This window comes from Danio aesculapii, chromosome 21 (assembly GCF_903798145.1).
Source record: "Danio aesculapii chromosome 21, fDanAes4.1, whole genome shotgun sequence".
Lineage (NCBI taxonomy): Eukaryota > Metazoa > Chordata > Actinopteri > Cypriniformes > Danionidae > Danio > Danio aesculapii.
The window spans coordinates 8,601,376-8,628,418 of record NC_079455.1 but is presented as its reverse complement, the minus strand read 5'-3'; the positions used below and the strand labels follow the sequence as shown (position 1 = coordinate 8,628,418).

The 27,043-nt window shown below is 35.5% G+C and overlaps 4 protein-coding genes across 4 annotated transcripts in view; 2 read left to right on the top strand and 2 right to left on the bottom strand.

The window, feature by feature from the left end:
- Positions 1 to 650, top strand: part of wwc1 (WW and C2 domain containing 1) — a 153,594-nt gene extending 152,944 nt beyond the window's left edge. Inside the window, exon 23 of the transcript XR_008835653.1 lies at positions 327 to 650. The gene's annotated coding sequence lies outside the window, so the exon portion shown is untranslated. The remainder of the gene's footprint in view (positions 1 to 326) is intronic.
- Positions 1 to 6,584, bottom strand: part of LOC130214990 (gem-associated protein 5-like) — a 30,207-nt gene extending 23,623 nt beyond the window's left edge. Inside the window, exon 1 of the mRNA XM_056446873.1 lies at positions 6,502 to 6,584. Within this exon, the coding sequence (XP_056302848.1) occupies positions 6,502 to 6,584 (83 nt within the window). The remainder of the gene's footprint in view (positions 1 to 6,501) is intronic.
- Positions 5,821 to 15,992, top strand: cnot8 (CCR4-NOT transcription complex, subunit 8). The gene is given in 9 exon segments (XM_056446979.1): positions 5,821 to 5,915; positions 6,519 to 6,699; positions 9,780 to 9,973; positions 10,050 to 10,211; positions 12,409 to 12,413; positions 12,416 to 12,553; positions 12,642 to 12,751; positions 15,158 to 15,245; positions 15,248 to 15,992. Coding segments are annotated over 8 exon segments (852 nt in total). The 5' UTR covers positions 5,821 to 5,915; positions 6,519 to 6,582; the 3' UTR covers positions 15,286 to 15,992.
- Positions 15,993 to 18,376: 2,384 nt separating this feature from the next.
- The window catches only part of gemin5 (gem (nuclear organelle) associated protein 5), a 50,464-nt gene continuing 41,797 nt past the window's right edge, over positions 18,377 to 27,043 (bottom strand). The window contains exons 26-29 of the mRNA XM_056446870.1: positions 22,988 to 23,102; positions 22,729 to 22,956; positions 22,563 to 22,641; positions 18,377 to 18,660 (exon numbers count right to left, since the gene is read on the bottom strand). Of these exons, the coding sequence (XP_056302845.1) occupies positions 18,595 to 18,660; positions 22,563 to 22,641; positions 22,729 to 22,956; positions 22,988 to 23,102 (488 nt within the window). The 3' untranslated portion in view covers positions 18,377 to 18,594. The remainder of the gene's footprint in view (positions 18,661 to 22,562; positions 22,642 to 22,728; positions 22,957 to 22,987; positions 23,103 to 27,043) is intronic.

Genomic DNA, 27,043 nt, shown 5'->3' with positions numbered 1-27,043 from the left:
TGAAAAGTACCCGGATGACTTACTACTTCCGGCGAGATTCTGAAGTGTGCATCCATTCACACTGTGCTATCCATGATGCCCTGAGAATTCATGAATAGGAGTGAAGCGACGCAACTGACACTGGTAGGTCACGTGATCATGACAAAATGGCAGATGTAGTAATTCCATTCATACTGCTCACATTCATACTATAGAAGGTACTTTTCTAACAGCCGAGTAGTACGTTTAAATTCAGTTGCTGTACCTACTGAGTAGTAGGCGGTTTCGGACACAGCCTTTGTCTTAACAAACTTTTTTAACACACTGTCTTCTGTGACGTCAAACAGTTTGTCATGCCAGCTTGCTACTGTAAACAGAAGCTTGCAGTGGTTTCCCCGCCTCTGAGTTCTTCTGATTGGTCCACTGCTTTGCAATCGAAATTGGCTGTAGTGTATAAGTGCGTGTGTGAATGAGAGTGTATGGGTGTTTCCCATACTGGGGATCCGCTGCGCAAAATATATGCTGGAATAGTTGGTGGTAGGGTTGTCGCGATTCTGGAATTTGGTACCAATCATTTCAAAGTCAAGTCGATCAGCTGGTTTGTCTATAAGCTGACAAACGAGCAATCCGCTGATGAATCGAGGTTTTAAAACGTTCCCCTGTATCTGTGTTTACACTCACAGCGGTGAGTTTGGTAAACTGATGACCTTCACAGCCAATCAGTCATTTCGGTTGAGCTGAAATGTTAGCGGGAAATGGACGCTTTTAAAATTTCAGCATCGATGGTACAGAACTCCAGTATTGTGACAACCCTAGTTGGTGGTTCATTCCGCTGCAGTAACCTTACCAAAAATTAGACACTAAGCTGAAGGAAAATGAATGAATGAATGAATTATCACGAACAGGTTTGGAAAATGAGAGAGTTTTCATTTGCGGTTGGACTGTACCTTTAAGACACTGCCAAACTTCGACTACTCTCTGTGCGATGTGTATTTTTTCTCACTCATCAAGGTACCGTTTTGTTATAATTTTTAACCAGATTTACTGATTTTACCTTATTTTGAATGTAAGAAACAAAAAAAAAAACATTAGGTCCCTTTACTTTTTACCTGGAAACACTACGGTTTTGCTCAATCTGAGAGTAAACGAACAAGTGTCTAATGCTTTCACTGGTCGTACAGTATGCTGCCGTTCACAGTATGTGTTGGAGAAAGACTTGTCTCAATCGAGTTGGTGCTCTTCAACTCCATTCTTAGGATTATAAGGACGTACATATTTGGCTTTTTGTATTTTTATTTGGACTCTTGGTCCAGTCATGCATAAATCATGTGATACTTGCTTAAAATAATCAAAAGGAAAACAATGCTGTCAGTATCTGATGCTGGTAGTCATGAATGATTGTTTATTGTTCACAATAGGACTTTTATTTTGAATTATTTTTTTTAAATCTTGTATTAATGATGAAAATCGAACCTGATCTGATCACAGTGATGGTTTAAGAAGTACAGCTTGTATTTATTGCACTTTTTTGTGATTTGGGGTGTTCTGTCTTTCTTTTCTTGTGAGACTTCTGAAAGCTGTGAATTTTATCATCGACACTGTACTGTCAACCAGAATTGTAAATATATCACCAGCACAAGAGTATGTTGGTAGTTTCACAACAAATTAAAAAAAAGTTCCCTTCTTCTAATCTTTACAATGTTTTGTGTGTGTTCATGTTGTACCGTCTCATTTCTGTACTGCTATGTTTAAGGCTAGTCAGAAATGGCTTTCTTATTTTTAACTCAGTTACTTTAACAGTAACTCAGTATAACTCAGTTACTTTAACTCAGTTACTTAACGGTAACTCAGTTACTTTAGCGGTACCTCAAGTTACTCATTTACTTTAACTCAGTTACTTTAACGGTACCTCAGTTTAAACTCAGTGTACTTTGACAGTAACTCAGTTTAACTCAGTTACTTTGACAGTAACTCAGTTTAACTCAGTTACTTTAACTCAGTTACTTTGGACAGTAACTCAGTTTAACTCAGTTACTTAACGGTACCTCAGTTGTTAACTCAGTTTAGCTTTTATGGTAACTCAGTATAACTCATTTACTTTAACCGTAACTCAGTATAACTCAGTACTTTAATTCAGTTACTTTAACAGTAACTCAGTTTAACTCAGTTACTGAACTTTCTTAGTTACTATTAAAGTTTGTTTTAAATCAAAATTTGCAATGTTTATTTTGCTAGCGCACATTGTTATTCTTTAGGTGACAATTAATTCATGAAAGTTATCTGATCCACTGAAAAAAAGTTTATTTTGGTAATATTCAATAATTTGCTTCAGTGTTTGAGTGTTGGTTTTTCCAACGCTATCTCACAGCAATTCGAAACTTTTGATTTAATGGCTAATTCGTATGAAATTGTACAATCTCATTCTTACAGTTTAGTTCAATTTGGTTATCACCCAGTGACAATGGGGTTTGGGTGTCACACCTCTTTTTAAAAATTGTATATTTCCGTACGACTGAACTCGTATGAATTAGCCATTATTTAGCCAAATTTTTCTCTGATGTCAGTTTGTCAGTTTGACAGCTTAAGCCACAATATTCTTAACCACGCCCCTTTTTACCGTTAGTTTGCCACTAGGGAATGATGCGCAAAAAGAAAGCCCCCTACTCAATATTCTACTTCAGTTGGAAGTACATCATCATACTGAACTAAAAGTCTTATACAAACTTAAAGTTTGTTTACTCTTAAAATAATCCTTTGCAGTTGCTAACACAAAATGCTAAGTAGTCCATCCATGCTATGAAACACGTGATGCAAATTGTAATGTAATGGGTTATTTTTTATGTCTTTTCATTACTGTTGGAGTTCAACAGAAGGTCACTAACTGCGTCACACATTTTCAGTAGAAAGAACTTGATTGGTTAAAACACAGATAAACTTAGAGAATCTCTATGTACGTAAAATCCTGAACAAAATCTCCAATGATTGTTTAGGCGACAAGCAAACAAAAGTCAGACATAACAGGTCTTCCAGATGTAATATTCAACTCCAGTCTCCTCCTAGGAGTAACACACACACACACACACACACACACACAGACACACACAAAATGCTTATCTACTTCAAGGATGTCTAGTTTAAAACAAGCATGCTACCAGTACAGCACAATACACACACTATGAGAGCATGCAGAATCTCCCAAGAGTAGCTACAGTGAAATACAAATTACAACAGAACTAACTTCATTTCTAATATGCAGTAATCGTAACAATAATCCAGCCTCTAATTTTCCCTGGGATTCTCCATATTTTTAATATTTTTATGAAAGGTGGCAGTAACATCTACATACATACATACATACAGTGCATCCGGGAAGTATTCATAGCGCTTCTCTTTTTCCACATTTTTTATGTTACAGCCTTATTCCAAAATGGATTACATTAATTTATTTCCTCAAAATTCTACACACAATACCCCATAATGACAATGTGAAAAAAGATTTTTTGAGTTTTGAAAATCCACTTACGAATGATGGAGGTCACTGTGCTCATTGGAACTTTCAGAGCAGTAGAAATTTTTCTGTGACCTTCCCCAGCCCTGGAGTTCTACAGACAATTCCTTTGTCTTCATGCTTGGTTTGGGCTTTGACATGCACTGTCAACTCTGAGACCTAATTTAGACAGGTGTATGCCTTTTCAAATCATGTACAATCAACTGAATTTACTTGACTGAATTTAGAAATCAGTTAAGTTTGGTGAAGAAAAAAATCATGGTTTGGGGTTACATTCAGGGGTGTGCGAGAGATCTGTAGAGTGGACGGCAACATCAACAGCCTGATGTATCAAGACGTTTGTGCTGCCCAATACATTACAAACCACAGGAGAGGGCAAATTCTTCAGGAGGATAGCGCTCCTCCTCATACTTCAGCCTCCACATCAAAGTTCCCAAAACAAAGAAGGTCAAGGTGCTACAGGATTGGTCAGCCCAGTCACCAGACATGAACATTAATGAGCATGTCTGGGGTAAGGTGAAGGCAGGGGCAATTGAAGATGAATCCAAAGAATGTTGATGAACTCTGGGAGTTCTGATTTATTAGTTATTTGAGTCATTGCAGAGATGTATGGATGCAGTCGTCCAAGCTGATGGGAGTCATCCCACATATTCATTATTTTTTCCACTGCACCATGACTTTATATTTTATACTGTACATTATTTCTGTTAAGTGACAAGACTTTTTTTCTAATCAAAGTCAGACCTTACTGTCCTAATTAAATAATTAAAAATCAAGGCATGATCATATTTTATTTTGGTAAAATAAGTGTAATCTAGGGGCCTTTGCCTTTCATATTAGCCACTTCTGATACCAAATGATCAACTAGAAGTCAAGTTATTATTTGGTGTTCCTAAAACTTGAATAGGCTACAATTGTCAGGTAGTGTACATGTGTAATTTTGGAAATACAATATATTTTTTATTTGTCTCAGCCCATGTATAATAATATATTTACCTTTTCAACTGAATTTGTTCGATTTTTTTTTAAGAGTTATATTGTTAAAATGTTAAATTCCATATGCTTTTTTTTCACAATGAAAAATGTTTTTTTTTTTTTTAAAGAATCAATAGCAAATAAATTTTATATTTAATGTAAGTTAAGGACAATAACATAGTCATTCTATACTGTGAATACAGAATATAAATTTAAAATATTAATATTAATTAATTACATAATTACATATGATTGCGTGCAGTTCCTAATAGTACAATATACATATTTTTGACAAATGTACAGAGTAACTTTCAGTAAATGATTCCAATAATGCTATAAACAGTAGTTTGCAATTTATATTTTAAGATATGAGCCCCCTTTTTATACACAACATATAAAAATACATAAAAACAGCTATTAAAGATATGTGCGTTGCAACAATTATATAAGAAGGCTACATGGGCTTTTAGCAAATAATTCCATATATGCTTTGAGAAAGACCACATAAATGTATTATAAGTATGTATATATATATATATATATATATATATATATATATATATATATATATATAATATATATATGTATGTATATATATATGTATGTATATATATATATATGTATGTATATATATATATATATATATATGTGGATAGCTTATATATATATATGTATGTATATATATATATAATGTATATATATAATATATGTATATATATATATATATATGTATATATATATATATAATATATATATATATATATATATATATATATATATATATATTATATATATATATATATGTAGTTATATATATATAATATATATATATATATATATGTATGTATATATATATATATATATATATATATATATAATATAGATATATATATATATCATATAATATATATATATATATATATTATTAGCCCCTTTAAGCTATATAGTTTTAATAGTCTACAGACCACACCATCGTTTATACAATAACTTGCCTAATTACCCTAACCTGCCTAGTTTACCTAATTAACCTCGTTAAGCCTTTAAATGTCACTTTAAGCTGTATAAAAAAAATGACAAATATCTAGTAAATATTATTTACTGTCATCATGGCAAAGATAAAACAAATCCGTTTATTATTAGAAATGAGTTATTAAAACTATTATGTTTAGAAATGTGCCGAAGAAGACTGCGAAATTGGGGAAAAAAATAAACGGGGGCTAATAATTCACGGTTGCTAACTGCATATAAAAAAAGTTCGTCTATCTTGACGAGTAGGTTCATAGCAAATGATCCCGTTCGTTCTGCATTATGATTGAAAGGCTCTACTTTTGGCGGGTGTTTCCCACAATCCCGCAGAACCGGAAGCAGCGCGTTGTGTGTGTTTAGAGTCGCTGCTAACTCTCCATCAGCACAGCGTCTTTTACGTCCCAGTTTAACAGCTCGACTCTACCAGGTAACGATTCTTCTTTGTATTCCGTCGTATGATGTTGTTTATTTGTGTATTATAGTTTCGCTTGAATGGAAAATGTCGCTTGTTAGTATGAAGACAGCGGAAGCTAGCATTTTAGGCTAATATGTCTAAACCCATCCACAAAAACATGGTTAATTTGCTTCTCTGCTTAACTTTTTGACCGACGTCTTTATTTGAATAGTTAAAATGCTAAATTAGACAACGACAGTTTATTCTGAAATTGTATTGGTAAAATCAGCTTGCCATTTTGTGGAAATGTGAATATTAGCCGAAAATGCTTCGATATTAAAGACTCTTTGACGTTACGTCAATTAGCGTTTCACATTTAATTAAATGATAATTAAACAAACATTCCTAATTGTTGATTTAATTTCACCTGTCGTGTTCTTTATGCAGATACATAGAATATTCTGCTAATAAACTCATAATTTAAATCTCTTTGGTAGTCATTTGACAAACATTGGCATAAATCATTCAATAATCATCATATAATTTAAAAAGATTTTCTGTCTTTAAGTTCAAAATAGGGAAATTTCCAAGAGAATTGATTTTAAAGCTCATTACTTACTTTGCTCTTCTTGACAGTTTCTTTTTGGCTGTGCAGGACCTCTGGGATTCTCGAATCGGTTCCTCGGCCTTCATCATCATCATGCCAGCCGCACTTGCAGATACCAGTCAAATTATCTGCGAGGTCTGGGCCAGCAATGTGGAGGAGGAGATGAGGAAGATCCGACAGATCATTCAGAACTACAACTACATTGCCATGGTGTGTTTGTGCGTGCATTGATGGAACATCAGGATCCTACTAAATTAGACTTTTCTAACAATAACACTTTACCAATTCAAACCACGTCAATGTGAAGTACTATTAAATATCTTTTAAATTACACTACAGAAGAGTTTTCTTACTTAACTTTTGTGTTATTTCTAGTCCGTAAAGTAAGTCAATGTTTTTCTAGTAAAAAACATTGAATGTCTTGATTTCAGGAAAACTGTCAACATTTTAGTTTGTCTTAACCACTCAAGGCCCTAGGTGTTTTTTACATGCATTTTTTTTTATTTCTCTTTGCTCTTTGGGCTTATTGGAATCTAATTAGTATAAAACTCTAAGTATCATCTTTGATATGATGTACTTTTAGAGAAAAATTATGTCCACATATGTAGACTCGTGGTCGGAATTTATATAAAACCTTTTCCTGACTTTTTTTAATGCATATATAACATAGAATTTTTTTGACTATCAGAGAGTAAAAGCAAATTTTCTTTCCCCATTTTGCACAATTAAAAATAGTGTTTGGGACATGTTATATGCTGCAAAACAGTTGCAGGATGACACTGTATGTCTGTAACAAATATAAAACATTGAAAGTATTTTAAATAGCCACTTAAGAGCTAAAATGGGCCATCCACTTATGTGGCCACTAAAACCTAGGAGGTTAAAACAAGCAAAATCTTATTTCAAAGCAAAATCAACATTTAGATTTGTTTTAAGGAAAAAATAAATAATTAGAAAAAAAAAAAAAAAAAAAAAATATATATATATATATATATATATATATATATATATATATATTTGCATTAGGGATGCTCAGATCAGGTTTTTTGCAGCCGATACAGAGTACCAATTCTTTGTCATGTTGATCGGCTGATACAGAGTACCGATTCTGATGCTTTATAATGCATAAAGCACATTTTCCCTCTAAGTTTGACACTTAAGTGGAGATCTCTCCTTACCTAAGAGAATAAATTAAGGATGTTCCATAAAATCCCCTAAACATGTCTCCTATAGCCGTTTTGTGTGGACATGTCATGGCCAGAAGCAGCTTTACAGAAAATAATAAATAGTCAAACTTTCTGTTTTTATACATGTGAAAAGGCCTAATTACATGCAAGGCCATTCCAAAAATTTGCTCTCCAACTAGCATGTCTGTGACAGCAGCTCCTATGCTTCAGACAGCCTCATAGCAGCTCGATGAGAGAGACAGGGATGTGCACTCAATATCTTTACTGTGCTATTTATTTAACCTAACAAATATAAAGCCATCAGAGTGCCTCGCACAATCTGTTTTCTTGCTAATTCATGTTCATCTCGATGATTTTCTGGTCATTTTATCTAATTCAAAACACCTGTGATTGGTTCATGAGATTGGCCAGATTGGCGAGTACTGATCGAGTCATAAAATGTGATTATCAGTCACTACACTACAAAAAATGCTTTTTTTTTGTGTCTGGTTTCTAGTCCAAATTCGCATAATTTCTGAAAACAAGAATTTATTTTTACTTGTCTATCAAATGGGTCTTGATTAAGAGTTTTTAGATACTTGGGCTAGAAACAAGACAAAAGCCTTAGTGAGAAGCTTTTTTGAAGGTTAGGTTTGGGTGTAACCATACACTCAAGGCACAATTCTATAAGTATCTTGATATTGTATGCAAAAAAAAAAAAAGTTGAAACATTATTATTGTTTTTATTGAACATTAAAAGTTGTACTGCTGGTTAAAATGCTAATTTTTGTAGACTTGGGGTGGTGGACTTTAAAATAGTGCTGGCCATTATTTCACAGGACTATGGTGACATCAGAACACAGCTATTCATAATTCTGAAGTTTAATTATGCTAGACACACGTGCTTGCAGTCTGTCATTGACTACATATAATAAGACCGTTTTCATTTGCTGCGAATACATATATTATGCAACATAGTACATGTAGATGAAATGAAGTTGACCTTTTTGGATGAATTAAACTGTATACTGTAAGCTTGAGTCTGGGATTAAATATGCTCAATATTGCAAATCATATAATAATGTTATATTGCAGTTTCTTGATATTACTATGTATCATTACAAACCCCTAATTAGAAATGATGGTCATGCTTTGCAATAAGTTTCCATTAAGTAAAGTTAATGTGTTTTCCTAACATGAAGAAACAATGAACGGTACATTTTATTACAGTATTTGTTCATCTTTGTTAACCAAAATAGTCATTTGTTATTAGTGTAAACTCGGAACACAATTTTTGATTTTAATAATTCATCTGGACATGTTGAACCACGGTTAATAAATGCTGTACAAGAACTGTTAATTTTTAGTTCATGTCAGTAAAGTCATTAATTAATAAGACCTTATTGTAAAGTGTGGCCAAAGTGAATCCAAATTTTCAGGACCTTGATCCTAAGAATAATACATGCAGATTTGCTGTTTAGTAGAAGTAGTAATCATATTAGCAATAATAATTTGAATTAATGGTGAAAGAGTTAATTTGAGTCTTTACTGTCACACTTTATTAATTTATAATGTCATTGCAGAATAGAAACAAAACATTTTAAAAATAAATTATTTAAAAGTTTAATCTTACAATGCCATACACAGGTTAGAGTTCATCATGGTGTCCAGAAGTATTGACAACGAATGTTTGAGCATCGTTTTAGCATATTAGAATAACCTTTTGAAGCATCATATGACATTAAATTGTTCACAAATTGCTTCGAAAGTCATTTGTAATTGTAATGTTTCACAATATTAAAGTTATTTATTTTATTTGAATTATTTAACATTTTAGCTAATTATTTTAAATGATTTTTAATTAGCTACATAGCTAATTCAAATTCAAAACATCAACATAAATTCATAAGAAAATAAGTGTCATCAAAAAGTTAAATTAAAGAACTTAATTATTAAACGTCTCGTGTCTCTCTCTGATGCATTTAGCTGTTTTTAAAGCAATAAATATTCCAGAGGTCAGTATAAGAGAGTTTTAGCAAAACATCTCAATTATCTCAGACTATTTGTATGTAGTGGATGTGCTTTAACAGAAACATGACCTAATTAGTTTCTTTTGTATCTCAGGACACTGAGTTTCCCGGTGTGGTGGTCCGTCCCATTGGAGAATTTCGCAGTACTGTTGACTATCAGTACCAGCTCTTAAGGTGCAACGTGGACCTTTTAAAAATCATCCAGCTGGGTTTGACATTTATGAATGAAGATGGAGACTACCCACCAGGAACCACAACATGGCAGTTCAACTTCAAGTTTAATCTGACGTATGTGTTCAGTGTTGTTAGCATGTCCCTTATTATATCTTACATTTGTTTTGACAGTTTGATCTTTGTTTTGCAGAGAGGACATGTACTCGCAGGACTCTATAGATCTCCTCCAGAACTCTGGGCTGCAGTTTAAGAAGCACGAGGAGGAAGGAATCGACACACTTTACTTCGCAGAGCTTCTCATGACTTCAGGCCTGGTGCTCTGTGAAAATGTCAAGTGGCTCTCCTTTCACAGGTAATCAATAACAACATTCTTAATAAAAATGCGGATTTTAATGTATACACACGCATACACACCACACACACACACACACACACACACGGAACCATTTTGTAATATAGTTTATCAAAAGTGCATTTCAGACAGAGGTTCAGCAACCTTGACTATGTTTGTTCTTTTTAAAGGAAATACTTAGCTGATGTGTAGCTTAGATTTACATTAGACAAATACTATTTTTTTTACTACTTTGTATTTTTATTTATTTACCATTCTGACATATATTTTCAGTGTAAAATTATTACTTATGTTTAAATATCAAAAGAAATTCACTTTTATATTTAAGTCCAAAGAGAAATGGACTGTTGTTTATTAATATTTTGTGCTGTATTCATTGGTTACTGTGCAGCAATAAATAACACTTTAAAATATAAGGAGTTTTCATGTGATTTTTCTAAACTAGTAGCGTCTTAAAATTTAACGCGTGCTTAATATTTGTGATAATTGTGAAACCGTGATTATCATCATATAACCAAAGTCGATAATCGTTGCATCCCTAATGGTATTGGTAATGGTACACCTATTTAAATGTCTATAAACAATAGGTAATATGCTGTATCAAATGTATGTGATTGTACTGAAATCCTTCAACGGAGTCGTTTAATTATTCACATCCTAAAATGGTAATTAATTGATTTTATTTTTATGCTGTCTTTAATGAAAACTAAGAAATTACTTCCATTTGTTAGAAACAACATTTATTATAGTATTAAGTTCAAGACTAATTACATTTATTTTCAAAGAAATTTCTGTCCTGTACAAAAAACTATTTTCTAATAGTACTCCTGTACGGCATGTTTGCTTGCTAGATGTTGAACCGACTACAACATGTTGGAATAAACACTCTTAGCACACTCAGCAGCTTGATTGGAGTTCACCTGTGGTAAATTCAGTTAATTGGACATGATTTGAAAAGACATGCACCTGTCTATATAAGGTCCCCAGGGTTGACAGTTCATGTCAAAGCACAAACCAAGCATGAAGACAAAGTAATTGTCTGTAGACCTGAGACAAGATTGTCTCGAGCACAAGGCTGGGGAAGGTTACAGAAAATGTCTGCTGCTCTGAAAGTTCCAATGAGCACAGTGACCTCCATCATCCGTTAATGGAAGATGTTTGGATCCACCGGGACTCTTCATAGAACTGGCCGGTCATCTAAGCTGAGTGATCGGGGAGAAGGGCCTTAGTCAGGGAGGTGATCAATAACCTGATGGTCACTCTGTCTGAGCTCCAGCATTCTTCTGTGGAGAGAGGAGAACATTACAGGCCTATATGGTAGAGTGACCAGACAGAAGACACTCCCCGCTTGGAATTTGCCAAAAGGCATCTGAAGGACTCTCAGACCATAAGAAACAAAATTCTTTGGTCTGATGAGACTAAAATTTAACTCTTTGAAGTAAATGCCAGGCTTTACATTTGAAGAAAACCAGGCACTACTCATCACCAGGCTGATACCATCCCTACAGTGAAGCATGGTGATGGCAGCATCATGCTGTGGGGATGTTTTTCAGCAGCAGGAACTGGAAGACTAGTCAGGATAGAGGGAAAGATGAATGCAGCTATGTACAGGGACATCCTGAATTAAAACCTGGTTCAGAGTGCTTTTGACCTCAGACTGGGGCGACGGTTCATCTTCCAGCAGGACAATGACTCAAAGCACACCGCCAAAATATCAGTGGAATGACTTCACAACAATTATGTGAATGTCCTTGAGTGGCCCAGCTAGAGCCCAGATCTAAATCCTATTGAACTCTCTGGAGAGATCTGAAAATGGCTGTACAACCGTCGCTTCCCATCCAACCTGATAGAGCTTGAGAGGTACTGCAAAGAGGAAGGGGCAAACATTCCCAAGACAGGTGTGCCAAGCTTGTGGCATCATATTCAAAAAGACTTGAGGCTGTAATTGCTGCCAAAGGTGCATCAACAAAATATGAGGCTAAGACTGTGAATACTTTTATTTTTAATACATTTGCAACACATTGTCATAATGGGGTATTGTGTGTAGCTTTGTGAGGGGAAAAATGAATTTAATCCATTTTGGAATAAGGCTGTAAAATAAAAAATGGAAATGTGGAAAAAGTGAAGCGCTATGAATTCTTTCCAGATGCTCTGTATATCAAGGTTAAATTTGTATTCTCATTCCCTGTCCTCACAGCGGGTATGATTTGGATACCTGGTGAAGCTCCTCACAGACTCTCGGCTGCCAGAGGAAGAACATGAGTTCTTCCAGATCTTAAATCTTTTCTTTCCTGCAATCTATGATGTCAAATATCTGATGAAGAGCTGTAAAAACCTTAAGGTATGTACAGTTACTGTGACCTGTGTGGATGTCATATATATTATGATTGTTAAAAGAAGATTGTTTGTTTATTTCTGTGGTCTCTAGGGGTGGACTTCAGGAGGTGGCGGACCAGCTGGAGCTCAAAAGGATCGGCAGGCAGCATCAGGCCGGCTCAGACTCTCTGCTCACTGGAATGGCTTTCTTCCGCATGAAAGAGGTTTGTATCGACTAAACAAACGTATAGATACACAATATTATAAAAAACGCTCATAAATCTGCCCGATGTAGAAGTTTATGCAGATTAAGGTTGTTTATTAAGAGCTGTATGGATAATTTACCGTTTTAACCCAAAGAATGACCAGTCTGTCCGATGAAGAAGAGCCAGACTCAGAGATTCAAATAAATAAAGTTTACTGAAGATGGTTCATCAGCAGAAGCCAGCTTCAACACTCGTAATGAGTTCCTAGGCCGCTCTGCTTACAATCACAAATCAGTAAACAAGACCAGAAAGGGGTGTGATTCAGGTAACGGGTTCCGATTGGTTAAAACAAATAGACCATTCTAAATATGTACATCAATGCAGAGTCGTATCTGAATCCAGATAGGGATGGCGACAAGAGGCCTGGGTCAAGTCGCCCGTAGACAAATTAGAGCTGGCCTCAGACCTGTAGAACTGACCCATCAGATGCATATACGCATGCAAGTGACAATCTGTTATTAAAACCCAAGGTGTTTCTTCGTACTCTCCGCTGTCTTATCAAACTAGTTCAAAACTGGTATAAACAGCTTTCAGATGGCTATATTCTTACTACACAGTCTATCTTGAATAAAAAGGAAAATTGCTTAAACTGAATATACACATAATAACAATAATATCAAAATCACTTTAGACAGTATTAACACATAGCAATACAAATAGGAAAACAGTTGTTTTCAATCATTAAGCCCTTCAGTTCCACTCGAGGTCTCCGTGACCTCTGACCTAGTTTCGTGGCTCCTAAAAATTAAGTTACAAAGAGACAAGCAAATGCACTAAAGATTCTTATATTAAGCAATGTTAACTTATTCATTATGCAAATATCTTATTAATCAAGTAATGAGAAAAAAGCATAAATGTTGATCCATGCTGGGATGGATTGGAAGGCACTCCAGTGTCACTGTACCTGTGGTTAACACTCAGTAAACAGTCGGTGAGTCGATGACCTTCATGGCCAATCACAGTCAATTCTGTTGAGCACGTGAACACAATGGCAAATCAGTGCTGTTTAAAAACAGTAACAAATTTCAGTACTGATTGGTATTGAATACAAGTATCGTATTAGGAATTAAATGTTAATTGATTTCATAAAGTCATGCATAAGTAAGTAATTGAGACTAATCGCATACAAAAATGGTTGCAATAATAAATATACACCGCACACACACTTATGTTTATATAACCACACACCCTGTGTATATGTGAAGAGTGTTTGCAAAAAACATGATTTATGGAAATGGCTCTTTTCTTTTATCATTTCAGATATCATGTTTTTACATTTTGAGTATTGTTGTTTGTTTTAGCAAGTGGAACTAGGGCTGAACACTGTATCGTTGAGCATCGATATCGCAATGTGTGGATCCGCAATGGTCACATCGCAGGATTAGATTATATTTAACCATCTTTTAATCCTCATTTATATTTATTTTGTTAATTATTTATTCAATGAGACCATGTTGATTAGGTTTGATTGTACTTTAACCCAATTAGACTCCCAGTAAAACCACTGTTTGTTTATTATTTTACTTTTGCTTGGAATCATTATAATCGATGCAGATGCACTGCCTAGAAAAGACTTGACTCATCCCAAGTCGATCTAAATGAAGGATTTCCAAATAGAGCTATTACAACATCAGGTCAAATTATTCCTCTTGCATATGTATATCACAGCAAAACAAAATATCACAATGACAGATTTTCCCAATATCGTGCAGCCCTAATTTGAAGTATGTACGGGTGGGCCATTTATATGTATACCCCCTAGGAATGGGAATGCTTGGGGATTTTAACAGTCCTGTTTGTGGCACATTAGTATATGTGAGGGGGGCAAACTTTTCAAGATGGGTGGTGACCATGGTGGCCATTTTGAAGTCCCATCTTGAATTCAACTTAGTTTTTTTTTTAATAGGAAGAGGGTCATGTGACACATCAAACTTATTGGTAACTTCACAAGAAAAACGATGGTGTGCTTGGTTTTAACGTATTAACTTTATTCTTTCATGAGCCCCCTCACATATACTAATGTGCCACAAACAAGGACGTTAATATCACCATTGCCATTTATTAGGTGTATCCAAATAAAGCCCCCCCCCCCCCCTTGTATACACACTGTTTTAGAAAATGCTTAATTATGTAACACAAAATTATATGTAAATAGTAAATGTAAACCTTTTAAAAGTATATAAATGTGTGCATTATATACTTTTAAAACCTCACTCTTGTTACTTGACACACAAAATACCTAAGATATCGGTGTTTGAATCAGCTTAAAACTACAAGATATCCAATATTGTGCATCCTTAAAATCAGACCATAGCTAATTTTAGTTGAAGTAGTCCTAACTTTGATTCTGCTTTACATCTTCAGCTGTTTTTTGAAGACAACATCGATGACGCCAAGTACTGCGGGCGACTCTACGGCCTGGGATCGGGTTCTACTCAAAGTCAGAACGGGATCTCAACTCCTCGCAGGAAGAAACCAACAACAAGCACTGACCAAACTCAAGTGGTGACGCACTTGTTTTAATCCCACCCAAGCATTGTTCTTTCCTGTCCTTTACAGAGATGATTTCAAATGATTCATGCATTCTAAAGGGATTTTGGGAAATGCAAACAAGCTAATCTCAGATTGTGTTCTGCTCTGTAGTCCATCACAGCCACCGTACCGTTCCAGGACTCCAGATGTGCTTCTCTCTTCCTCTCCTCCCATCCGCTGCTTTTTTTTTTTTGGAGACAAATTTTATCTTTTTGTTTTACAGTATTAAAACACCATCGTTTTAAGCATGGGACCAGCGCTTGTGTATCGTACTGCTTACGAGACTCCAGGCATTTTAATATGCTCCAGTCCTTTTTAGAAACGTTTGATATTTTCTAGAAAGGCTCAAGGTTTAATGGTCTCTGAGGTGAGAGGAAACGCCCTCGCCATTAGTGGATCACGGGGTTGTGTTTTTAAAATATGCCAGCATGTAAATATTAAAATATAAACTTTCAAAAGAAGCCGCTATCTTTAAGCATTTTTTTCTTCCTATGAGGAACACATTTTAGATTGAGGGTTTTGGAGGCGTCTTTGAGAACACGAGTCCACTGGTCCTATGTAATCGTTTTAAATCTGTTCGTCACATGATCGCAACTGTTTTGTGGTACGTGTTTTTATTGTATCTGTTGACCGAGGCAGTTATGTATTAAAATGTTTTCTATTGCTACAGTGGTCTCATGTCTGTTTACAAGGCATGTGTTCGGAAAACTAATCTTTTATCACTTGCAATTAAGTAAATGGGATTTTATTAGTTAACAAAAATGAATATAAACCAGTTTTATATAGTCAAATTACATTTTAGATGCGCTCATTTACTTTTTTTTTATTTTTCAGCAAACACATTCTGAAACCCATAGCAAAAACTTTGTGGCCCCATTTCAGAAAGGAGGTTAAGTGAAAACTCAGAGTATGTTAACTCTGAAATGAGAGAACTCTGGTTTTTCCAGTTTCAAAATGGCAGCTTTGTCAAACTTGAGAAAGCAGGGTAAGTCAAGCCTGTTTCTGAAGAGAGGTAACAGTCAGTTACCTAACCTGGTCAGGAGCAGGTTTTATTCTTCAATCTGAGTTTCTGTCGGCCTCCTGCCCTTTTTTTTTTTTTTTAAAGACGGAGCGGTATTTCTCGACTAAACTTATGGTTCCACCCGCATTTTTATGTGCATTTTGGAGCTGAAAACTGTTTGATAGAAACTCCAAGATGCGCATAACTTTTGAAAGAACACATAATGCATGTGCATAACCGAGTAGGATAGTTTTTATTTGATAAGAAAAGATGTGCATAAACTGGAAACAATGGAAACACTTTTACCGAACAAATTCCAGTATGTGTATTAAAAAGGTTTGTTATAAAAGATCATGTGATGATACAAATATCAAAGAACGGACAAACCAGCAGGCTGAGCACACTGTAAAACATCTGAAACTTTGTTTAGCTCATTCTAAAACGCCTGAACCATCTCAGTATTAAGCTACGGTCACACTGCGCTTTGTGTGTGCGAAATTCTGTCGTGCGGCGCTGCGAAAAGGGGCGGGATTAAACAAGATGATTAGACATTAAAAAAAGGCAGCGATTGCTCCATGTTTTAAATTTCTGCCCAGAGAGGTGCTGTTTTGATCCTCGATTGGTCTCATGCAGTCAAGTGATGCGATTTAGCAGGTTAGAGTTCACCAAGCTTGAACTTTGCACTGCAGCAACCTGCGAAACTTAACGCATGACCCCGCGTTTCCGGTTAATGATATTATATGTTAATGACCCCAGAGCGTCTGTTCATTGTGTCGGCATAGTCCTCTGAAGATTCTCGCAGCTTCTTCTACCGCCCTGGGTAAATTCTGTTTTTACTGTGATATTTGGTGCCAGTTTTTCAGGATGTCGATTTTGTTCTCTTTGCACTAAATTTAATTCACATTTTTGGGCGGGAAACCGAGCTATTGCCTACAATTTCAGTCACACAAAGACAATGTCAGTCAAATTTAACAAAGCCGGCAGTATAGATTCAAACAAATAAAATCTATTCACACACTGCCTCACCTGATCCACAAATGCAAAACTTCCTTTTCGCACACGTAAATTAAGATGCATGAATGCAAAACACTAATATTGGTTTTTCACGAGCATGTTTGTTTGCGCAATCTTTCAATTGACAGACTCCGGTGGAAAGCCAATTGTTTGTGGATGTACAACTGCATTTACAAACATTATAGAGCACGTGGATGACAGAGCGTGCATTTGCAAATAATATTGATTCTAATTTCATCCATATTAAGTCTCACTGAAGCAGAATTAGGCTGCCATCTCTGATGTCAAATTATGTTTTGCTGAAGTCTTGGTTGTTCGATCTGCATAGAGTTCATAGCTCAGATGTCCAACTTAAAGGGATAGTTCACCCAAAATGAACATTTACTCACTTTTTCCTCAAGTGATTTCAAACTAACTCGCTTCTGTTGACCACAAAAGATGACATTTTGAAGAAAGCTGAACCTGTAACCATTTACTTCCATAGTAGAAACAACAACTGTGGACGTCAATAGTTCCATGTTTCCAGCTTTCTTTAGTTTTTTAACTGATTTCCAGAGGAGCCTGTGATATGATTGATCAGTGGCTGGTCTCTCATCTTTAATCAGTAATAATCCAATCAGATTGATCCAAGCCTACCATAAATAGACAATTTCACCCTACAGCCGAATCTTAGTTTTGGAAGAATTTCCCCCCCTTTCACCCCATCTCCACCTTTTCCTTTACTAGGGGAAGCTCTCAGACACTACCTGATCTCGGACTACCTTACATGCTAAAAGACCTGGCAGGAGCCAAGCAACATCTAAGTGTGAACTCTTGAAAACAGTTTGTGTTCAACAGAATAAGTCAAACAAGTTTTGGAAAAAATGATGACAGTTTTAGGTGAACTCTTCCTTTAAAGCAGCAATGTGGACAAAGTGGGGAAAATCCCTCATTCAAGGTGTCTAGATGGCAGCATTAGTCCTCCAAACATTCCCACCTGCCTCCGATATAACAATGCTAAACATTTCCAGCCTGAATGGTGTGTTTGACAAGGTATTGCTTTTTGTAACAAGTAAATTGTGGGAGAATGTTTTTATTTAATTCATACATTAGTCAAAAGTGAATAGTACATATCTGCATATCAAAAACAGGAAGTGCTAATTAGCCAGTAGGTGTCAGTGTATGAGTCTCCTCACAGCTTTACTAAGAGACTCTGCAGTTCCATATTTGCGCAATAAAGCTGTGGCTTCAGAGCAGATGTGTTTGTGGAAGCAGATTAAAGTGTTTTTTCCATGTGCAGAAGAACAATACAACATTCCATCACATCCGGAAAAGGGTGTTTCTGCAAAACAAGACAAAAAAAAAAAACGGAAGATTAAACCATCTCGTCTGCTAAAGGACATTGACTAAAGCTGCTTTTTTAATTGTTATTAAATAAAATTCATGATCTTACTACTACCTAATCTGGGGTGCGTTTCCGAAAACCATCATTAGCCAACTAAGGTCAGCAAGTTCTGTCGTTACAATCATAGTTCGTTGATTTGCCATTTCCCGAATCCATCGTTTCAACGAACATTTCTAACTGCATCGCAAACTCTGCACTTGCGACTACACCTCTAGAGCTGTAGGTTAGAAACACGGTTCCTGGCTGTGTTCTATTCCCAGTTATGCCCCCTATAGCCCTATTCATTTAGAACATTCCTGACATTTAAACTTGGAATTATTATTATAAAAACATATTAAAGTCATCATCTCTATGTGTAATTGGCTTTCATAGTATTACAGTTCAGTTTAAGCGATCATGTTAACAATTGCGCTCCCTTCGCAACATTGATGTCATTTTGAATCACAGCCGTGGCTCATGATGAAAGCTATAGGTGACCTATTATTTAAAAGCAGAATTTATGTTATGTCTCCAAAGCTTGTGAAAACAAAAATCATAGCATACGATAATGCTTTTATTTTATAGTAGGTTATTTATTAAATAACTGTACTGCCAAATTGTAAAAGTAGACTTTTCAAAAAGAAATAAACAATATCCTACTTAATAATAATAATAATCATTATTATTATGATTAAAGTAGGATTTTTTATTTTTTTAATAAATATTAAATTTCATTTCTTAATAAATAGCCTCATTATTTATTTATATGAATTATATATGATATTAGAATACTTGTTTAGCTTTTGAAAGTGATGTTTTAGAATAGACTATGTAATATTCTCAATAGTATTTGTAAAGGGAACACAGGCCCAATATGTGCCATTTACATACATTTCAATTAATATGGAAAACGAGTGCATGCTTTTACCAAAACTAATATTGGATGTTTTTTTGAATGCGTGTATGTGTGTGTGCGTGTAAAACAATATAATTTGCACAAAGAAGTTATGGGTTCTTTAAAGAAGTTGTTACTCCACCCCATTTAGAGCATCATTATGGGCATTTTACTTTATAACTAACCTGGTTCAAATAATGGATCCGTGACAGAAACTACAGGTTTTGGGAAACACTCGTCACTACATCGTTCTTTCCCAAATGATGCATCGTACTTAGTTCAGCCTCGAGTTACGTTGTTGTTTGGAAAACGTACCCCTGTTAGTGAAATAGACGCTTCATTTCCACTGTTTGTAGCTGTAATTTTAATGTGTATTTTTGTTATTAAGAGGAAAGAGGGCAGCACATATTTCAATTCATCTATGACCTATGGGTGAGTAAATGAACTAATTTTGAATATTAGTCTACACTATCCCTTTAAAGGGAGCCTTGGGTATCAAGACATTTATGCCTTAATACAGTGGTGGGGAAACTCGCCCCTGGAGGGTCGGTGTTCTGCAGAGTTTTGCTCCAACAATAATCAACACACCTAAACATGCTAATCAGTGTCCTCAAGATCAATAGAAAGATATAGGCAGGTGATTTTGATTATGGTTGGAGGTCAAATCTGCAGGACACCGGGCCTCCAGGAGCGAGTTTAAATGACGCCTCTGTGAAATATGTAGAAAAAAAACAACATATTTACCCTATTCAAAAAGTCCTGCCGTTGTTTTATTGACGTAATTTGGTTTGCTTCACCTCTACTGCGCTATCAATGTCCATTATGAACGCACCAAAACTAGTTCCTACTTGCTCCTTCTATGCCATATATGCTGCTTTTGGTTGATATTTTCAGTGAAAAAGATCTTTATCTTCATTACTGTATATTTTTTCCCTCACAAGTAGTAACATTACAATATTAAATCCCTCTGGACATCGAGTGTAATTTATGTTGAGAAAAGAAAGCAACACATGAACACGCCGACACTTATCAACATCCATCTCTGCTGCATAACTGGAGAAAACAGGGCACTCGGACGTGCGTTTGTTTAAATAAAATTACACTTACTGACCGATCAGCAGCTCATGTAATGTTTCTCCTTGTGGGGAAAAAAATAAACAGTAATAAAAATCATGATCCCTTTGTCTGAAAATGACAACCAAAAGCAGCATATTTGGCGTAGTAGAAGCATTTTGTATAACTAGTTTTGGTGCGTTCATAATGGGAATAGAGTGGAGAAACTATGACTTCACCTTGTAGGCTAATCGGCTGCTAGCATAAAACTGGTTCCCTCGCTAAAATCCCTATAGGATTTTCCCATAGGCTTTTTGAAGATTGCAAATAATAAGCTCTGTGTTCAAACACTGTTCATTACACTTATACGTTTTGTCCAGCCGGATAATCCTCACACTAAAATACAGCTTTGAGCACTTTTGGATCTTAAATGCAAACGCAAGAACTGAAAACCTCACATTAGACTATAATCGGACTACAGTGCCTTCTGGGCGCTCGCCTGTGATGTCAGAACCACCCTGCTACAGACCACTTTTCAAGCTTATTTTTAGAAATATGGTCCATGACAACGATTTACTCTGTCTGTTTATTATATTATAACCCACGCTATATATTATAAAACACTTAGACCTACATGCCTTTTAGGAAATACATTTTGTTTTGCTTTACGGTTGTTGTAAAGTTTTAAAACCATGTATAAATGTGCCTCCATAATATTATCATAAGACTAAATGTGTATATCGCTCGCGTGCACACAGCCTGCTTACCTTAGTAACAAACGACAGAAATGAAGCGTGATGGACAAAGTCTATATGCCTGCAAGTTCCATCATGGACACAGAACAAATCAATATTCTTTTTTTTTTTTTGTCACGAAGTACAGCGAAAAGCAGCCCATACAGTCACATTTGCTTTAAATGTTAAGGAGGAGGGTAAATACTGCAGTTATGACAGAGTTAAAAGTGTTCAGATGAAGAAAAAAACTGACAAAACATCTATTGATCACTTTAAAAGGACAGTTAACATGTATGTATTCTTACACATTTATTCACACGTTTGCATTACTGAGAGCAGGACAGAGACAGACTGCACTGGTAAGCAGAATCTTCATAATATCGTTTAATTAAAATAAATGATCAACAAATTAATCTGTCTTGATGGTCTTTACATGTAAAGGCGTTATCTACACACAATATGAATTCCCAATTAGAAAAATACTACAAACTATAAAATAATATTCATGACAATACTTCAATTACAAACAAATCCAAATGCCCAACACAAGTGAGCTGCGTTCCAGATAAACTCAGCTCAATGACGTATAATGTCTCCGACACCGCCTGTAGTCCCATTAGTAACTTGATAGCAACCGTCTTTTTAAAGAAGCGTAACCGATTATTGAGTTTATACCGAGTATCTTGAGTTTGTGTTAGCCACGAACCTTATTAAGCGATTTAACTGAAATCCCATTCAAAATACCCATTGACTTTGGGACGAGGGAACCGGAACTGCTAAAATGCTAACTCGCTTCCGGGTTTTTGCATACAAACTGACGTCATACTTCCTCCACTCGATTGATAGCGCAGTAGAGGCAGAGCAACCATATATTACATCATCGAAAACAATGGCAGGGCCCATAGTCCAAAATAAACTGAAATACATGTGGATTCTTTTAACTAACGTAAATGTCATGTTTTTTTCTACATATTTCTCAAAGAGGCATCATTTACATCACATTAAGCCATACATGTCTTTAGGGTTCCCTTTAAGATGTGTTTAATGTATGATATGATGGTGGTCGTGAACAGCTATTGATATTTCTAGAATTTTCTCAATTTAAACATGTAGCTAGGCTTGGATCTGGAAACAGTGCTCATCACGTCACAACTTGACATGCAAACGGAGCAGCTTACCCTGATGTGTTCCGGGACGGCAGCGAGAGCTTTATGGTGTTCAGCAACTTGTGCGGTCAGCACAGAGAGAGACTCGCTGCTGGAGAGAGACACAAAGCAGCTGTTAGACATGTCTTTGAAGCACCTGAATCAAAAGCACAGGAATAAAGCAGAGCATCAGAAATACCCCGTTTCTCCAGCAGATCCCTCCAGAGATGTCTCTGGGTCTTTACACCTGCTGTGCTGCTGAATCAGGCTGCTGACTCTCTTCTGAATCTCCGCTACGGCTCTCTGGTTGGCCTGCAGATCAGCGTGAGCTTCAGAGAGAAGAATCTTCCAGAAGCCATCAGATTGAGCTTCTCCGTTACGCTTCTCTTCATCGCCGTCGTTCAGAGTTAAATGGTGACCGTTGCTGATGGCGTCATTGGTCGACGTTGACTGTCCACCATTTCTCATACATGAACGGATAACAGACGAAAGCCTCAATGCTTTGAGAAATCGCCAAGCTTCTCTCGTCAGATGGGTCTAGTTTCTGTTTGTAAAGCGCCACGGACTCCAAACCTGAAAGAAAATAAGGATTTTCAATCGTTGATTGGAGAACGTTTGACAAACTTGACATGATATATGACTCTTCTCTACCCAATTATAATAAGCTGTTTCCATCCAAAGATGTGGATTAGACTTCTGTGCAAAACTGGAATATCGAATAAAACATTTGCAAATAAGTGCCGTTTACATCCAGTGAGAACAAAATTCGTTACTTCCTGATAAACTGACTGGCAAAATGGAGGAACAATGGAATTCGCTGCTGTAAGAGAAGCCACACTGTAAAAAATGACGGATTCCAAACAATTCCTTCATGTTGTCGTAACACAATTAGGTTATCCCCTCCCTCCAAAAAAAACCTCAAGAATTGTGTTTATTCAGCAGTTTAGCAGCAAAAATGTTTTTTGAGTGCAATGTGGGCCTCTTTGTCCTTCTATAATAAATGACTTGTGCCTCAGAAGGCAAAGACGGAACAATCAACATGTAGTGGCTCTTTTGAATGACCAAAACAACATTTCAGATGTTTTACAATGGGGTTGGTTGCTGGTTTGTCCATTAATGCCGTCCCATCGTGACTCGGCTCTGATATGAAGCAGATTAGCATTGTGTTGTATAATTTGGCTCCTTGCGCCTGTAAAACTAAATTAAATGACATTATTGATGCGCATGCTGGAATTTATTCAGTAAATGTGTTTTCCATTTTAGATTACGTGACTAAGGTCTAATCCCAATGCTACCCCTTAGCCCCTCCCCTTACCCCTCGTTTTGTGCGTTCACGTGAAAGGGTAGGGTGTCCCAAATCTCTTTAGCTTGAAGGTGTAGAGCTAAGTGGAAGGGCTAAAAACCCCTTCGAACAGAGATTTTTCAGGACCACACTCAAAAAAAAGGGGTAAGAAAATTTCCTAGAATACACCAGCCACAACAGCAGGATAGCTGCACCCGGAAGTCAGGAGATCCACAAATATAGCATTTTTGTCATTATTATGAATTTTTTACAACAAACAAACGTTATATTCATAACCCTGTTCATGTTTTATCATCATGCTTTAAAAAAATGCTAAAATAAAAAACTGCTAAATTTCACGATCTATAATCCCTAATAATAACCACTGTACAGCAGTCCTACAACATTCGGACACTCGATGACACTCGAATACCCTGTCAGAAAAGTCTAGTGCTGGGAAGGAGCTTTTACACTGTCTGCTTTAATGTTAATGTTGTTTTCGTGCGTTTACATACAGTAGATGAATATGGCCACAGTGTAAATGCACAGTACAGTTAGGAGCTTATTGCCATTAGATCGTTATGATAACATGAAATATGCCTTCAGTGATTTCCTGAAGATAAATACCAAAAAATAACACAACTGGAATAACTACAGCAGTCGCGATCGTCTGATCTCATATGAAGCAAGAGATCGCGATGACATGAGGATGTATCCCATTTGTTAGGGGTAAATTTTGAAGCCTTTCCTCTTCACACTCAGTTTTAAGGGCCAGGGGGAAGGGGTATAAAAATAGAATTGGGATTGGGCCTAAGTTCATGCAATTTTTCAAAATGTTTGCACATCTTGGCTTTTCCAGTAAGGCTTAACTAGGTTAATTATGCATGTTAGGGTAATTAGGCAAATAATTGTACAACAATGGTTTGTTCTGTAGACAATCAAAACAAATATTGCTTGATAGGGTTAATAATACTGACCTTAAAAAAGTTTTTTTTTTAACTTATAAAAACTGCTTTTATTCTAGCTGAAATTATACAAATAAGACTTTCTCTAGAAGAAATAATAATACAGGAATGCTGTCAAAAATCCCTTGCTCTGTTACATCATTTGGGAAACATTTAAAAAGAAAAAAAGAAATTAAATACAGTACAGAAAAATGACATTTTATTCAATGGAAATAAAAGGTTTTAAAACGACAAACAAAATTGCCTGATGTTCTATTGACCGAAAAAATAAAACCTATTCTAGAGCAACCTTTCAGAAACTCCATTACCTGTAGGAACCCTGATAACTGCCTTAAAGGATAGTTCACCTAAAACTGAACTTTTATACATTTCTTTCTCCTGTTGACACATAAGAAATCTGAAGAATGTTAAAAAAAGCAGCCATTGGCATCTGTTTAGGAACAAAAAAAAAAAAAAAAAAAACATAAAAGTTAATGGCTGTTTTTTCCTACATTCTTGAGTATATCTTTCTTGTGCTCAACATTTTCTGGGTGAACGATCTCTTTAATAAGGGAGATTATATACAGTTGAAGTCAGAATTATTAGCCCCCCTTTGATTTTTTTTTCTTCTTTTTTTTCCAAATGATGTTTAACAGAGCAAGGAAATTTTCACAGTATGTCTGATAATATTTTTTCTTTTGTAGAAAGTCTTATTTGTTTTATTTCGGCAAGAATAAAAGCAGTAGTTAATTTTTTATGAAATATTTTAAGGTTAAAATTAGTAGCCCCTTTAAGTTTTTTTTTTTTCGATAGTCTACAGAACAACCATCGTTATACAATACTGCCTAATTACCCCTAACCTGCCTAGTTAACCTAATTAAACTAGTTAAGCCTTTAAATGTCACTTTAAGCTGTATAGAAGTGTCTTGAAAAATATCTAGTCAAATATTATTTACTGTAATCATGGTAAAGATAAAATAAATCAGTTATAAGAAATGAGTTATTAAAATTATTATGTTTAGAAATGTGCTGAAAAAGTCTTCTCTCCGTTAAACAGAAATTGGGGAAAAAATTAAACGGGGGGCTAAGAATTCAGGGGGGCTAATAATTCTGACTTCATGTTGTTGTATCTATACAAACAATTTTTTTTTTTTTTTAAAGTTTAAGGCAAAATATGCAACCAAAACATTTTGACAGTATCCGCTTGTTAAGTGTGATGTCACGTGAAGCGGCTTCCGGGTCCAAGCACTATATTAAACTGTATGGGGAGACTCAACAAATGGTGTTAATAAACATTTACAAAACGCTGTAGTGCTTTCGAAAATCACTACTGCAATATACTGTATATGTCCATGCCTAATATCCGATGGCCAGAAAGTGATTATTTTTTATAAATTGTTAAAATATTGGTGTTTGTGATGCAGCGAGTCCAGAGACTTTTGTTTACACCTTGATTTTATAAAAAAAAAAAAAAAATCCCTTTAATGTATGATACAGTAGGACTAAAAAGTGGTCATAAATATTTTCAATTCAAATGAGTAGCGTGGACGTCACGACTTAACAAACATAGGTAGACTGACACAATTACATTATTTGTAGTGCTTCATGATAGTGGGCGGAGCTTAATATATATTTATTTCTAAATATGGTAGAGTGGTAGAACTTTCTGTTTAGTGTCTTGTCTAATGTATTTTTATTTTTGTAAATGGTGAATTAAACATGACTGTTTTGAATGTAGGTTGACAATGTGAACAAATAGCTTCAACAAAAGTCATATCAAGTCAATCGCCAATCTTTAAAAAACTCAGCATGTTGAAAAGCAGTTTTTACTTCTGGAAGCTGATAATAGCACTATTATACTATTCAGTTTCAAATATTATATTTAAAGTCTGTGTGAAATCAAAATTGACAGTGTTTCTTTTGCTAGCACACATTGTTATTCTTTTGGTGAACAATTAATCCATGAAAGATAATCCACAAAAAAAAATAAATTGGACCATTTGCTTCCGCGTTTGGAGTGGTATTTTTTCTCTGATGACATCAGTTTGACGGCTTCAGCCACAATATTCTTAGCCCTGCCCCTTTTACCGTTAGTTTGCTATGAGGGAATGATGCTCAAAAAGAAAACCCCGCCCCCTACTCAATATTCTGTTTCAGCTGAAATACATCAACCCCTTTAAGAATATAATGACACCCTAAAGATAACTTTAAAATCCTTTTTTTTTATATCACAATTGTCCTTACATTTTACAACATAAATATATTTCTTTTTTCTTCTTTAAATTTGA